The sequence below is a fragment of the Populus alba genome, chromosome 2 (genome assembly GCF_005239225.2).
Source record: "Populus alba chromosome 2, ASM523922v2, whole genome shotgun sequence".
NCBI classification, from domain to species: Eukaryota; Viridiplantae; Streptophyta; class Magnoliopsida; order Malpighiales; family Salicaceae; genus Populus; species Populus alba.
In genome coordinates this window covers 14,392,206-14,408,843 of record NC_133285.1, presented here as the reverse complement: position 1 = coordinate 14,408,843, position 16,638 = coordinate 14,392,206, and the positions used below count along the sequence as shown (strand labels likewise).

Genomic DNA, 16,638 nt, shown 5'->3' with positions numbered 1-16,638 from the left:
GATAGTATATATTAGCATAATTGATGTACTAGATAGATTCATTGGTTTGACATGTTGACACATAACCCGATAACTTGAGATGTTATTCATGTTGGACCAAATGAATTAATCACATATATAGTATTACAGTTGTATAGTTTTGAAGATCAAAAATGGTCCAAGTACGTAGTAGGGGTCCTGAGTCCAAATCCACATTTATAAACAAGAATCATGCATGGTCCTCACCCTAAATTCTGGTGAACCTTGTGGTGGAGATGGCTATGGTGGAGTCGTACTAGACACACACCATAGCGTACTAGGTGAAGTTTTTGTGGTTTTTCCATGTGCATTCCCATGGGTGCCATGAGAGAACTTTTGTCCCCATTTTATGATCAAAAGCTCCATTTGATTTCACATTATCATTGTTCATTTATTAATATAGCTCGTCAATCTTCATCTACTATGATAACTCCATTGCATCAAATCTTGGATATTTGTGTTTGCAGGTTGTTAATTCTTTCTTTATTTTCTTAATTTTTATCGGTTCTTTCCTGTCTTATCTTTGTCGTTCGATTAAATATATTTTTATCTCTTTTATATTTATACAAAAAAAAATACACAATCTATCCTAGTGAAGAGAGCTATGCTCCTTGGGTTCCCATAATACTTACTGATGATAATATTGGAATCAAAGACTAATTTTGCGAGAAACTGTAGTGATCGGACCCTACAACAACAGAAACAATGGCATATGCAAATACTAAAGGCAAATCCCATTCACTACTCAAGAGAGTTAGGAACCTTTTCTTATCTAGCTCAAGAACATTTAAGGCTTAGTTGAGCTTTCTCTCTCAAAAAGAAATTGGGAACAACGGAGGATTTGGACTGACAAATATAGCATTTAAACTTTGAGTCCCTGTCTCTCTTGCGTTGCAAGAATACTGTTGAATCACGAGCTTTTATGTGTATATGTAAAGAAAAACGTTACACATGGCTAAAAGAAATTGTAAGGAACTCCTGAATCAGTACTCTCAATCATGTAAAGTGAACTCTATCATAATAACATGAATTGATTGAGCTGCGAGTTGATTTACTCAGGTCGAACTTACAAATTAATCTCTTAAAATATCGTTTCAAGTTTTTGTTAAATTTAAAACAAGAAAATAAAATATAATTTTTTTTTATAAAAAATTCTTCTAAAATGACCTGATCAAGTTTTATCTGAATTTAACTAAGTCAATTATATCATAAAATAACCTATTAGGTCACTGTATTTGATCGGAGTCAACTCTCGACTTAGCTCAAAGCAAACCCGATGCGAAATAGGATCCAAGATGACAAGTTATTGACGACTACTAAACCGGTTCGATAAATACATGAAAAATACACTACTCCAAAGTATCTACTATGATAAACAGGTATCAGTTTCAAACTGGGGAACTCTAAGCTAGGACTCATACACAGCCCTCGTCGAAGTGGAACTTTGTACATCTAGCACCAAAGGATACACAAATTGAAGGAAGGAATCCCCCGTCGCAAGGCAAAATCTTGTTTCTGTTCCTCATCAACACTATGCTTAATAAAAATTCTTGAAACCTCACCAAAGTTAAGACATGCTTCTAAGCAACTTCCCAGAATCTGCAAAATCCACCGGCTGCTCGATGATACATGAATCTTCTTCAGCAAACACAAGAAATTCATAAAAGTACTTGCTACCTTCTTTGACTTCTGAAAACACAAGTCAGTAAATTATACCCTGGCAGATCATTCCTCAACAGCCATTCATACAGGCAATGATTTATTGCTCAATCTTTAGCAGCAATGCATGGCTGTTGAGGTTGAAATGTTATGAAGCTAGGTGCAAAATTCATTCAATAAGAAGGCATATAACATAAAGAAAAGAAAACAGAGAAGTGCATAAACCAATTCCATATACTTCTCATTACTAGGTATAATGTTTGTATGTCTGAGTTTGTGTCTTTTTTACAGAAAAAAAAATAGGGTGGAGAGAGAGAGCAATGCCTCAACCACCAACCAAAGACACTGCTTGCCCTAATGAATTCTCTATGAATTTTTGCTGCCTAAAAAATGACCAATGAATGCACACTCACTGAACAACAAGATATATCCTTGCCCCTTCGATAGCCAAAAAGGATTTTACAACTTCGAATCTCAAAGAAACAAATAAATAAATAGGAATATTCTACAAAGGAGCAGGGACACAGAAAAAGCGTGTAAACCACCAAAAAAGGGGGTAAATTTACAACCAAGTAACACTACTGACCAAAGAGCAAGATTCCTTGCCTACTTCGCACCAAAAAAAAATAAGAAGAGCATGCTTGAGCCTCTTTATCTTTACTCGTGTAAGAATTGGAAGGCTGGGTTCTCGAGTAGTTCCTCCGCCGGTTGAACATCCATGAAATCTTTCTCTTGCAGTGAATTAGAAAGGTCATCCACAGAGAAGGGAATGCTGTATTAAGAATAATCAGTTTGATCATATTGAAAGAGTGAACGTAAAGACATTTGTTTTAGTTGTTGTGAAAAGAACACTTCATAGAAAAGCAATCATAGCACTGTTGCTGTCAAATTACATGTTGCTGCGAAATTACAAGTCTTATTAATAACCATACAGGTGCTTTCTCTATGGAGCAACTCCTCGAAACCCCCCCGGGAGTAATGCTTAGATTTTCTACCCATGGAGTGATTCCTTAAAATCTACTAGTGGAGGCTAGTAGTTTCTACCTTGTTCCATTTCATTTCTTACAATTCAAATTTGTTTCCAATTTATAAACCCCAAAACCACCAAATTCTACAACCCTGAGCCTAATACAGACATCCAAAACTTCGCTAAATGGTCCTGCACTGTGCAATCATTTTTTTGTACTTAATCTTATAGATGTAAAAAAAATCATATATATCTTCAAAGAACATGCGCTTTCCTACTTCTACAGGATAGGAAGAAGCTTTTCACATTAATGTTCTGCATATCCAAATATGTAAGTGAGGATTTTTTTTAATAAAGCTTCTTCTGAAATCTGAATCTACTTTGTATGGTACTACATCGCAAGTATATGAAATTGAAGAAACTCTCACCCAGAATTGTCATCCAACAAAAAGGAATTGCTAACAGCACTGTTGGAGTCTTCTGTCATCAGTACCCTCATGCTAGAAATGACCTGAAGAGAAATCATGGTTGAAGTCATTGATCATTCAAATCCAGTTGATAAGGTATATAAATCCAGAAACACCATGATTAAAAAATTTAGATATAAGAACTTACACCAGGTGACACGCTCCGAGTATTATAATTGTCGTCCCAATATAGTGTACATATTCTATATAGCTGCTGAACACTCAAGATCTGAGCAATCAAAGCATTGATGTGAGAGAATTGCAAGAAACAAAGAACAAAACAAATTGCCCAAACATAAATATAAAACTGAAGGGTGGGGAATGCAGAGAAATAAAAACACAGCCTGAATAAAAATAAAATAGGGCTGGTTGCACAAATCAAGTTTCTCAAAACTGCTCTACCGAACAATGCAAGCAGATATACATGTGTACATGCACAGAGAGACTTACAGGGCACAGATCATTTGTGATTTCATCGTAGGATATTCTGTACTTCTGATGTATGACCTGTGATTCAAAATTATTAATAAAAGATTCAGTGAAAAACACGGCAAGAGATTTAGTGGTTTAAGACTCAGAAGAGAAGCATTCTTCTAGCATACCAAAAATCCAACAGCCTGTCTTATGTGCTTAAGTTCATCCCAAGATGAACCTGCATACTGCAATCAAAGGAGGTGAAAGCATGAGAATCAGGGAAATTTACACACATGAAAGACAAGGAATCCACATCGCAGAAAAGTAATAATCATCACAAGATAAGCACAGTGACAGTAAACTGACAAGTAAAGGCATATCAGATTACCTCTTCTTTTGCTTGGGCACTCCATAGCTCTAGCTCAGCTAACCCAGATTTTACATATTCACCATTGCTAAATGTGCAACACTCACGACGTAGGAGAAGACTGGATATCACAAGGGATTCCCATATAAGAAAACCTTTCAGCAAAACAATGATAAAATCAAAGGACCGAAATGACTAAATACCTGTTAAACAATTGCACATTGATATATGAGAAAGTTTGAGTATAGATCTTCTGGATAAGAACTGGAGGCACCTGAAACACCAATAACTGTAAGAACATCTGCATTTTAAAAGAAAATTAACAGAGAAACCAATAAAGATCGTACAAAATTTTGCTTCAATGTACTCAGGAGAGTGTTTAAACTATCAACAATGCTCTGCCAGTGACTTAAAGGAGAATCTTTCCCAAAGGACCGTCCAGATCTTAGTACACTTCCCTTGGAAGTCCTGGGTGCCTAAATTCAGCATAAAAACAACTTGACTTAAAAAAATATTGCTTCAAAATATGAAGGGAAATGAGACTGAAATTGGCTCCAAAGCAATTGCAAATGAGAGTGGTGAATCAAACAGAATACCTGAATGCATAAGGAAAGCAAAGATGCCAACTCCTTCTTCAAGTTGTCTCGAATAATTCCATAAATTTTCTCTACATATGCTGCAAGTTGTTGCTTGAAAAGCAAGGCTGGATATTTTGCCTCTACTTGGCGCACGACAGCCAGTGCAGCAGCAGCAGCAAGGTTGGAAGATGATGGTGATGAGCGAAAACCCTGGGATTGACACAAAAGCCAATTTAGAGAAAGAAATCCACCTTTCAAAAGAGGAAACTTAACGAAAATTCTGATACCATTGTCATCCGCCCAAACAAGGATGTTGCCGAGGGAGGTTTCCGTTGTGGAGTTGCATTAGCACCAGCTGCCTTTATACTTCGTTGCAGTAAAAACAATAAAGTAGATGTATTTGATAACCAGTAAGCCATATGTTCATTGTTTTCTTCATTCTGCAATCAAGAATACAGTTATGGTACTTATGCTGTTTGATCATTGTTGAGTGGAAGTTGTAAGAGCTCCAACAGTTCAACTTATGTATCTCCATCCATGATATTCCTTGTTTAATTAATCATTTCCCTCCAATTCAAGAATGCCTTTTAAGGAACAACCATCATAATATACCCAGTTACCTCAATTGCTGAACCAATCATTTGAATGAGACGATCAAACACACTAGTCCTTTCTGCTTCAAAAGATTTCCAGTGGAGAAGACATCTGTAAATGGTAAGCGCAGCAACAGGCTTTCCATGACTGAACCCGATGTTATTTGTTACACAGTTAATAAGCGCATCAATATTCTCCTGCAGCAAGAACAAGACTCAAAATGTTGAAATTACATAGCCGATGCTCTGCATAAGAACAAACGCAACAGATGAAGCACATCCCAATCTTTGAAAGCACATACATGTTGACGCTCAATGTGGGATCTCCTAAACTTGCTGTCTGACTCTGTGCCATACATCTTAACCGGTGTTGCACTCTGTGGCTCCTGCAAAAATAACTCAAACAGTTATTAAATAACACAAGCACAGTTACAGTAAGTAGATGGTCAAAGAAAAGAAAATCATTACATTGGCTTTATTCTCGTCGTTCGGATGGTGGCCATTTTCCAAACTCTGCAATTAAAATAAAAACAAATGAGAGAGAAGAAAGGAGAGAGAGTGTATACCAAAACAAGCTTGCAGAAAACATTCACCTGAGTAGGTGGAATTGGAGGGCGATCTGACAGCTTCTTTGCAGGTGTTTGTAACAGCCCTTGCTGCCGAAGAACTTGGTTCTCCGTTTCAATGTCAGAAAACTTTTCTTCAAGCCTAACAAGTCAAAAAGGAAAACAGAGAGCATGAGTATCAAGGGACTGCTATGAACACAGAATAGTCCAATTCCCACATTGTGCTAATCAATGATCATAAAAATACCTGCCCCCTCTCACAAACACAGCTTAACCATGAAAAATACCTATGCATAGCAGTCTTCAATTCAACTATTTTTGATTCTGCCTCCAAAGCTTGCTTCAATCTTTCCTCGCTTATTTTGCTTGTCTCTTCAAATTTTTTCTCTGTTTCATCAATTTTCTTTTCCAGTGATGTTACCAGAGCCTGAAATTAATCACATAAAAATAATCTAATTAGCAAAAACGAATTCACAAGTAATTCACCCAAATATTGGAGAGAACTTCTGAGAAGCCTTTACTTCATGCAGTGATATAAATGTTGGCATCATCAAGCGAAATAGAGATCCTTGACTATCAATCCTCCTTACCTTGAGTTTCTCATTTTCTACAGTAAGTTTCTCCAGGGCCACATGGTCTACTACTGGAACCTCCTGTATAACAGGTACTTTCTCTGCCACCTTTATGGCAGCCTCACGTTCCTTTACTAGCATTTCTTTAGTTTCTTTGAACTGAAGTTGCATTTCTTGCAAAGCAGATTGTAGCTTTGCATTTTCTTGTGTTTTGGCCTCTTCCACGTCAGCCTACATATTACATGTGAAACATAAAGTTATAGGATGAGATGTTCAAGGTTTATTTAGTTTTATATTTTGCCAAAGTATATTCAGCAGTTAAGTGTATCAGATATACAAAAAGCATTCACATTGGGTAGTCACAAGAGAAGCAGATAGCTTAAGCAGAAGTTATAGGCATCAGCGTTAAAAAGCATTAGCATACAGGAGCTTTGTCCATGCACGTTTTTGGAGTTCTATTTTTTGTTGAAGCTACATGTCCAACAGTTAAGTGTCTCCTGTACTTGGGCTTAATAGAGCAAACAAGGAGCAGAAAACAGGAACAAAATGGAAGTTTTTAAAAAATAACTGCACACTTATTCTTACGCTTGTTTCAGCAATTACTTTGACCAAATTCTAGAGTGCTATAAAAAACAATTGAAAAGCAAGGACACAACTAAAAGAAAAATGACTAGAGACAACAATTAAAAATTGATGGAATTTGGTCCCATTTTTAGACGGATACAAATAAAGCTCATTTAATAAGTTTATTGGTGTGTTATCATACATACCCTCATGCGTTTCTCCAGCTGAAGTCTCCATGTTAATTCTTCAACTTGCTTTTCCAACTTATTCTTGGCAGCCTGAAGAGCTCCTGTTTCTCTTGCAGCCTGAAAAAAAAGAAGAAGAAGAAGAATTCATGTAGAAGAACCTCTAAATATACATAAAATAAAAGAACAGAACAGCATGTGCACCTGCTTTGAGAGAACAAAATAATTTTTAAATACAAAACTAGAAAACATAATAACACAGGCATAAAGTCCAAACTCCAGACAGCTTGAAGAAATCCAGGAACAAGAAAAAATAATTCTCTATATTTTATTTCCAAATGCAGTGGAGTGTGGTTAGTTCTTTCACAAAATACAGATTAAGCAAAAACCAACTGTCGCATGCAACCTTCCTAGCAGTGCAGGACACAGTACACTGACAGGAAGAAAACCATGTAATAGTCTTTTCATAGCACAAGATCTGATGGAACAAAAGAGAAGAAAATACAGCTTCCATCCTCAGCTGTTGCCCAAACCATGCACCATAAGATCCAATGGAAAAACAAGAAAAACAAGGGAAACTGACCATCTTAAGATTTCGCAGTTCTTTACGAGCAACTCTTCCTCTCCATGCACATTGCGTTGTGATTGCTGCTTTCTTTAACTTCTTATAATGTAATCGGGCCAGGTATTTGCGACAATGACTCTGGGTTACAGAAACAAATTGAACAAATTCAAATCAGCAACACAAAGCAGAAAAGGGAAATCAAATCATTGCTACATGAACAGAATATTATTACCAAAAACTGCTGGAGAAAATTTCTTAACTTGATGATTGATTTCTCAAGAATATCTTACCTGGATCATAATCGCTGCTCTAGTCTGCCTTCTGAAGCGTAAATCATCCCGAGCAGCCATCCCACGCATGCCTGTTTGAATCGATATAGCAGAATAACACAAATCTTTATAAGCTTTCCTAGCAATATACATGCGTAAATCTCTTTGGATTCTCAGAGAAGCAGCCTCCCTGCGCATGTTCTCATAGACATGGCGAGCAATTTGTCCTGCATCAAGTACAGATAAACTCAAGACAATTAGAAATGAGAATACATGCACCAATACAGCTTTTAACACCATATGTTACCTCTGCATGCAGATTGAATCTGTATCACAGACCGACAGAGTGTAATAAAGCTTCTGCGAGACAAATATGACCGGACTTTCCTCTGAATAATGCTAGCTGATCTTCCTAAGACCTCACTCCTACGAGCATCCAATTCTGCCATTTGACCAGCCCTAAGAAATACCTTGGTTTTACCAATCTGCAAAAGAAAATGAAATGTCATGGTAGCTCAAAAACCTTCTCAGAAGATCACTTCAAGCCCACATGAGAATGCATGCACAATTTCAAAAGAAGCTTTATTATTAGAGCAACCATTAAAAGGTGTTAAAATTCACAGCAGCTGAGGAAGGGCACACAGCTCTAAAAAAGAATAATGCTGCGAGAAGAGGGTTTCTCACTTGTCAAATAATTACCTGATAGCCCGTGAGCCCAACCTTCTCAAGGAGCCTCTTGCAGGCAGTGACTTCATCCGAACTAACATAAAGTATATGATGAAAAAGTCAGCATCTTCAATCCTTGGGAAGAACATCTTATGAAAGAGAAACAATCATATACCTCCCATCCAAAACTTCAGGTGCGAGAAGGCCAAATCGATCTACAAATTCATCAAATGTCTTTCTAGTAGGAAATCCAGCACAACTAATTCTAATTGCCTCCATGACTCCCTGAGATGAGACACGCAATCCATATTGGATTGTAAACATTCAGGCAATTCTAATTACAACAATAAAAAATTCACGGACAGAGTAATAGACAGTAACAATCTCACCCCACATCGCAGTTGTTGAAGAGCATTCTTATTCTCAAAGATCGCTGGCTTAAGAAGATTATTGGGCTTTACACAACGAATGTAATGTGGCTCAGTTGCACTGAGAGTTTCAAGTAATGCTTGCAGTTGTTGCTGTGGAAAGTACAAATCAGAACTTCATGCCCAAAAAGCGGACAAAGCACATCATAATGAAAAAAAATAGACCATCACACCTTAAACCGAGAACCTATAGAAGAAAACTTTGATTGTTTGGAAGATTCTTCTGCTAAAGGTGGAAATAAACCCGACACAAAGGAACATTTGGAAGCGCCCATGAGTGCCTGATGTTCAGCAACAACATAATCTTTGTTCTTGTCCAGGAATAATTCTGTTTGATATGTGACCTGATAATTATCTCAAGTTACTTGCCAGTGTTTCAAAATTTAAAGTTCCTTATTTTTTACAACATTTAGTGTATGCCATAAGCAGTCAGCCAGAGACTTACATCACCAGCATAATGGCAAATTGTGAAATCACTTCGGGCTAATTTTGGCTTGGCAAACCGCTTGTGGTTTTTAAATGTCTGGTATAACTTTTGGGCGAATGTTTCATGTGTTGATCTTGGAAACATGCTACAAAGTACAAAAGACATGAATCAGCTATCCTACAATAAGAAAAAGTCAAAGACTGATTCAGGGAGAAAAGGTAATGTTTGCCAGAACTTTTAAGTCACTGGTTTTATTGTGTGCTAGAAGAGAATGCATACAGCAACTTTGCTAGCATACTTACCAAGCTTCATCCAGAAGAGCAATTATACCACCAGGTTTCTGAAAATTCATTGGAAACAGTGAATATTGACAAAAAGGTAACCCATGAATGAAATTAAAGATTTCATTGTTGCCTTTTCAGTTTCAAAAAGAAATAGTGAGCATTTGACTGTTAACACAGAAGAGTAAGACTAACATAAGTTCCAAGACAGTAAGAAAAGAATCAGTGTGGCACCAAAAGTAGTGTCACATTTGTGGCATATCTGGTTGGAGAGAGATGCTAGAATCTTTGAGGACCAGTACATAGACAAGGTTGTAGGATTCAATAGTTTTCATCTCTTCTTTTGATTTAAAGTTATAAATGCTCTAGGGCTGTACTTAGCTGATATTCAGCAGGACTGGACTGCTCTTCTATGATATTTCTTTGTTTTTCTTTCACATTAGGAACACGACTTATTCTCCATCGCAATTTCATAATTCTTTTCAGTCAGTAAATAAAATCTTCTTTTAAACTTTTTTTTTTTAAAAAAAAAACCCTCTTTATCGAGATAGTGAGATGAAAGTTAACAAAAATCACTGCATCAATATCTGTCACGGATGCTACACCATCCATTTGAAATCCACTCAATAATGAAAGAAATTAATTGCATAGCATGCAGCAGACTCGAATATCATTTACCACGATTAGAAAAAAAAAAACTAAGTGTGTTACAGCCGATTAAGCCATGCCAGCAAAAACTTATGTAGAGGTTAAAAAACCTTTTCAATGAGATCCAGAATATCTTGATTATCAACGAACTCAATGTAGCTCCAATCAATTTCTTCTTTTGTATATTCTTCTTGCTCCATTTTGAAAACATGCTGCACAAAAGAAGGATTTGCATCATAAATTATACAATATAATGAGAAATAACAAGGGCCTCCTTGTATGGAATAGAAAACTTCCGTAAATGTACCTGATTGAAATGCTGCTGAAGCTTCTCATTTGTCAAATTGATGCAAAATTGCTCAAAACTGCAGGAACCAAATGATACAAAGCATCAGATGAAAGAATCAAATAGGCATCAACAAAAGGTCATCACAAGGTGATTGGTTCCACTATCATTGACGTCTTTGCTCTGCCCTCTATGAAAGCAGAGCTAGTGGCTATTCTATATTGAAAACATCCCCAGAACACCACACGCCATCATATACTCCAGCACATCCCAAAGTGATAAGAACATTAACTGGGCATGAGCTCCTCTCTCAATGTCCGCATGAGGCAAGTACAGTGCTCCAACAATGATGGGTGAAGGAAGCTTGGTGGAGTTTCTTGAACCAGTGCGATTACAAATGCAGAAACATTAAAGCTGGAAGACAGTGATTGGCCTAACAATCTTAGTTTCTTTCTCAACTAATCTACACAGCCTAACCATACCCTACACCCTAGCATCCACTCCTACATAGCACAGATTCTATTGCCTCAAGACATGATGCCGGACTTGTCTTGAGAGGCACAAGTAAAACTTGTACTGGTTCTCTTAAAGAACTAATCAATTATAAAACAGAAAGGCATACCAGTTAAGCACCTGTTTGTCTTGAAACTCTCAAATCCATAAATATCCAGCACACCAATTAAGAACTTTGAGTGAGGGTCTTGACCAATTGAACTATTAATCTTATCAACAAGCCTGCAAAAAAAACAAGGGAAACTACTAGATAAGATGAGTGATCCCAAACAGCGGAGTCAATGCTCTGAAGAAGTCAGCATAATTTAACACTGTAACCATTAATTAATGTGCAAGGGACATCCTGAAATAACTTTCTAAGAGTGAGAATGAAACTTGCCAATCAAACAGCCTTGAATACACAACTTTTGCCAATGCATCTCTACTAACTGCGGCAGATTCGGGATCCAGCCACTTTGTAATGGTTTCATCACGGGTAACAATTACACGTTTGCAGAGAGAGTCTTCCAATGCTTTTGGATCACACCTAAGGAAAATCATGATTTCAGAAGCTGCACTTCTTATGATGGCATATAAAGTGTATGTGTTGTTAGAATAGCATGGCTTTTAGAGTGTATGCATGTGGTAAATGAAATTGATTCTTTACATTAAAAGCTCAGCCACAGTTCTTAAATGAAACCAAGACTTTTCATCTTTAGGCACTGATGAGTCCATTTCCTTCCCTTTTGCAAACTCAATGTTTCCAAGATGGAGGACTGCAGCCACAACTCGAAATATGGCATCCTGAAAAGCATAGCAGAAAGATGACAATTAACATTTAATGAGATTTCTATCTTTTAAAGACACTGTCTTTGAGAAATAGCTCCATATACCTGCTCTTCAGCACTTATTCCAACAATCTCCATTGCTCTTCTTGTGGCAATGTATTCCTTGGAATCATCCACAACATCCAATTCATAGCAATTTGATTGATTAAGATAATGGAATGTTCTTGGATTCCCTAATTTGTACTTTTGAACATCCTACAGCATAAGGAAAAGAATTTACACTAAACATTAGAAAGTAAGAAATTCAACATTTGAATGTTTATGAGTAATTTTTAGAACTGTGGCTATAATTAAAGTCCACCAAGCAGAAAGGAGACAAATACTAGTATATTGATTAAACAATAACTTTGGAGGCATTAGTTTTCAAATGAATTTTGGTTTATATATATATCACAGTTCGATTTCATGAGACAAAATACAGTAAAAATTTCAAAAAAGTGAATCTTACACACAAGTATAAATTAAGCTGATAAAAGAAAGCGATATTTGCACTCCATGAAATTTATCACCAAAGTACCAAAAAAATGAATACAAGTTGGAAAGAGAAAACAAAACTCTTACAGAAGGGGCAGGATCTATATCTATTGTCTTAAATTTTGCGAGTAGCAACCATCTGTAAAGTAATCTAGACAAATTACCTCAGGTGGTGCAGCGCAAAGCATGTAAAAACAGTGGTAATTTCTCTCAGGATCAGAAAGCTGGCAAACACGTGACCTTTCTAGCAAATAAGTTCTGATAGCAGCTCCTGAAATCCGTCCCCCCTGATCAAACTGAATCTCCACGAACTTACCAAAACGACTACAGCATTCACAGCATGCAAATAAGAACAGAGCCTAATCAAGCTGACAAAATAGCAAAGTATTAACAACATATACATTTAGTTTTATGATAGGTCATCCCACCTTGAATTATTGTTTCTAACAGTCTTTGCATTACCAAATGCTTCCAGAACAGGATTAGACTGCGAAATGGATGAAATACAACAAAAGCAAGCATGTCATGGATTATCTAATGGCAGAAATAGCAAATTTCTCAAAACTTCCAAATAAAACTGAAATTGTGAGACCATATCACCTCCAGGACTTGCTGCTCAACAGTCCTCCCCTCAGTTGCAGCTCTCCCTCCCATGTAAGCGAGGTAGCGCATAAGTAATTTTGTGCTTTCCGTTTTACCAGCACCACTCTCACCACTAACTAAAATTGACTGACTTATTCCTTCATTCATCATTAGTCTGCATCAGCAGCAATAGCCTTTTCATCGTCTAACAAGAAAAGTTATAAGTACACAAACTGTCAATTACTAACAATTTAGTACCTGTATGAAGCATCTGCAACAGCAAAAGGGTGTGGGCTCAGCTCACCAAAGCTTGCCCCTTTATATTGGGCCATCATGTGACTATTATACAGATGTGGTAGCCTCGTAAAAGGGTTCACGGCAATCAATATATTCCCAACGTAAGTCTGGGGACACCATTTACAGTATCAGTGTCAATAGATTAGGAAGTGGATAAGAGCATGCACCAGTTCAACTTAGCTACCCGACAACAACCCTCATAAAAAGAAAATGCAACCTTTTGCTTTTGAATACTCACATAAATTTCGTTCATGTCATATCTCGATCTCAAATTCTGTAGGACACCTGGTTCATGCAGATAAGCCAGTTTTGTCATGTCATCCACTCCACATGGAGGGGCTTCAGCATCCTTAGGGTATGTTTTGGAAGCCTTGACAGTGACCTGTAGTTTTCCAAGATTACAGAAAAAAGAAACCCAAATTCAGCACATCTCCTTTCTCATTGCCATGCATTCTCAGTAATATAATTAAAAATTATATATATGATCAAATTTCATGCAATGAAACACAGAACTTCAGTGGGATATATGCTTGATGACAAAAACAAACCAACTAGGCATGGCAAAAGAGCGAAAGTAAATAATAAGTCCGAATTAAAGTTTGGGCACATCAAACATGGGCATTGTGGAGTCTTAATAAAAGCACTCACCGTCTTTCCAGACGTGCAGAGGACCTTAATGTCTTCTTTGTTTATCTCCACAACTTCACCATCTATCCAAGCTTCATCAGGGTCTTCCAGCCAAACAAGAGATCCAACCACCAGACTGGCAGCAGAGGCCTACAAAGCCAAAAGTGTCAATGTTTTGACTCTTAAATTTATCAAGTCATACTATGCCACCCAAATAAGATACAAGCATCAGATATGGTATTGTTATAGTAAATGAGCACTTTTGATTGTATATAGCCATCGATGATTGTCGAAATGGTGACCATGAATTTTCAATCTCTATGAATCGACTGAGAAATAATTTCTACATCTAATTCCATAAGTATACTAAATACACCAAACAATAGATACAGACTACAAAGGAACATTTCAGCTGTCATTGTTTCATCATTCGAGTTGCTAATGCAGAAAATACAATCTCCTTCCATCATTTACACCCATATTCTATATGCTGAGAATGCAGTGTTGATTGATATATTTGTTTGATTGGCTCCACTTGATACTCAAAATGTCAATCCCATAGTGGAAACAACAGCCCTCATAGAAAATTAAAGCAAATGTTGGAGAGTACTAGGCAAGTGCTTATTGCTTAACCTTTTTTCTTAGGGGGCTTGGAGGGTACCGGGCAAGAGATTGTTGCAAAGCCTGTTTTCTTAGGGGCCATGTGTGGGTTGCATGAAGTTATTAACAAATAATAAAACTGAAACTGAGGCCATTAAATCCAATTACATGCCCCCAAGTCTTCTTCATACAGATACATTACATCCACAAAAAGAAATAAACTGAAATGATTCATGTGGCCTGCCACATTTTGCAGGAAGGAGGCCTTAATAGAGTTGAATTAAGTACAGCCATTGATGAAAAATGCATCAAATAAGGGACTCCAGCTCCATTTCAAGGTACCAGCAACAAAAAACTAATTAAAATATGGTGTTTCACAAAGCTTTAATCATGCAGGGACAACTAAACCATACATAAAGTATTGAAAAGGACGCCAGAGCAGAGTCCCCTGTAATCCCTAGCCCACGAGTTCAAAATGGGTTGACTTGAGGTGAGGTACTAAAGATGAACAAATACAAATTGCAAAAATGGAATGCAGCTTCCATTTCCAATTCATGTACCATCTAACGAGAACACAACATCAAAATGTGTTGCTAAATTATATAAAAAAAGGGACTCGTTCGTTCATTATTTTGATAGCAAACCTTGAGTCAGTTATCATCATTAATCCACAACAGCAATCCAAGTATACTCAATTATCGCATCAAACTGTGCATCTCATCTATGCTAATCGATTCAATTAAAACCTAAACTACATTAATCGATTTATAAATAGCTTTGTCAACATGGTAAACCTAAAAGTCCAAAACCCCTTAGTATTACTTCTTGAACTAAAATGGGCACTTAAAAAAACAAAAAAACATCATCGTTGCACATATCTCAATGAGATCAAATCATCACCAAAAAAAAGAAAGAAAAACATTCGAGCAAAATGGGGGTGCAGAATATGCTAATATCACCAAACAGATAACATCTTCAACTTCAATTTAAGCACAGATCAGTGCACCAGCAAGCAGAAGAAAAGCCATCCATTAAAGCATCCACAGCTTGAAATTGCAACAACAAAAAATAACAAAACTTGAAAAAAAAAGAAAAAGATAAGCAGCAAGTACCATTTTAACCGGGACTGATCAGATCAGAAACTTGGGTTCGCTCCTCGATCTACTACTATAGATAAAACCAAACCAAAACAAAAAAATCTTTCACTTCTGTTTCCACTTCTGATTGCTCCCACAATGGATTTACACCAAAAAAAACCAATAACAATACAAAGAATTTGATTTTAAAAAAAGAGAAGCTTAAACCCTTCAACAAGGCCAAAATTTTATGAAGAAGAGAATAAGCTCCTCTCTCCTTTCTCTTTCTCTGTCTCTGCTGTCAAAGCAAGGAACTTTTCTTGTTTAACGTTTCTTCCCCTTCTTTAACGTCTGTCTCTGTATGTTTTTTTTTTTCCTCTCTTCTTGTTTTTTCTTGATTTTCTCTTCCTTAATAATAATAACTATTATTATTAAAAGCTTCATTAGCAAGGTAATTAATGTTTGTTGATAGAGAAGGGCAACGTTTAATGGAGTAATCACAACTCGATATTCCGATGGTGCCCTTGAATATGGGCCGAAATTACTAACTTTTTGATTGACAACTAACGACACGGTCAGATTCGAGTCCACTAAGGTTTGTCTTGCTGTCTGAATCTTACAAAATTGAAGTGTCAAGGCGCTAAATGAGGGAGTGCTCTGTGCTTGTAAAGAGGCTGCTGTTCGAACAGGGAAAATTTTAAGTGCAAAGATTTTGCATGCAATCATAGAGTTGCTCTCATAAACTTTAAAAAAAAAAAAACAAACAAGAGAAAATATGTATTGAAACGAAAAAGATAAAGTTAATAAAAATAATGAGAAAATATGTCTTGAAATTAATAAAATATATTTTTATTTTGTGTGTGTGCATTTGATTTCATCACCCATGTTAAATAGGTTATAAAAAAAGAAATTGCAACTCAATAACTTGCCATTCATAAATTGCCATCAATATATAAGTATAGTTTTTTTTTTTTTTGTACATTAAACACTATTTGTCGATTATTAAACTCAACCTCTAGCCCAAACTTAGTTTCTAATAAAATTAGTTGAAGGTTAATTTAATATAAGATTGTCAATCTAATAAATCAATCTAATTAAAACTTTGTCTGACTTTTTTTTAAA

General features: G+C 36.5%; 1 protein-coding gene across 1 annotated transcript; it reads right to left on the bottom strand.

The window, feature by feature from the left end:
* Positions 1–1,893: 1,893 nt before the first annotated feature.
* On the bottom strand, positions 1,894–15,917 carry LOC118050000 (myosin-6). Its single transcript, XM_035060199.2, has 39 exons — positions 15,553–15,917; positions 13,862–13,990; positions 13,452–13,595; positions 13,175–13,320; positions 12,935–13,091; positions 12,763–12,821; positions 12,499–12,658; positions 11,906–12,055; positions 11,680–11,816; positions 11,413–11,559; positions 11,154–11,255; positions 10,542–10,599; positions 10,345–10,446; positions 9,608–9,645; positions 9,324–9,450; positions 9,052–9,222; positions 8,840–8,971; positions 8,626–8,735; positions 8,484–8,544; positions 8,092–8,269; positions 7,806–8,011; positions 7,534–7,653; positions 6,972–7,070; positions 6,220–6,432; positions 5,917–6,056; positions 5,657–5,771; positions 5,532–5,576; positions 5,366–5,449; positions 5,091–5,261; positions 4,758–4,910; positions 4,489–4,680; positions 4,240–4,368; positions 4,096–4,166; positions 3,914–4,013; positions 3,714–3,770; positions 3,562–3,618; positions 3,260–3,340; positions 3,073–3,155; positions 1,894–2,449 (listed from the first exon to the last, which is right to left on the bottom strand). Exons 1-39 carry the CDS (start codon positions 15,553–15,555, stop codon positions 2,335–2,337), a joined length of 4,542 nt encoding a protein of 1,513 aa, XP_034916090.1. The 5' UTR covers positions 15,556–15,917; the 3' UTR covers positions 1,894–2,334.
* Positions 15,918–16,638: the final 721 nt, after the last annotated feature.

Excerpts from the sequence above, each read along its gene's own strand:
- LOC118050000 (XM_035060199.2), bottom strand. Across the intron at positions 13,321-13,451 it reads ATGACATGAACGAAATTTAT|ACTTACGTTGGGAATATATT; the intron begins GTGAGTATTCAA and ends TGGTGTCCCCAG. Across the intron at positions 11,256-11,412 it reads TATTCAAGGCTGTTTGATTG|GCTTGTTGATAAGATTAATA; the intron begins GCAAGTTTCATT and ends TTTTTTTTGCAG.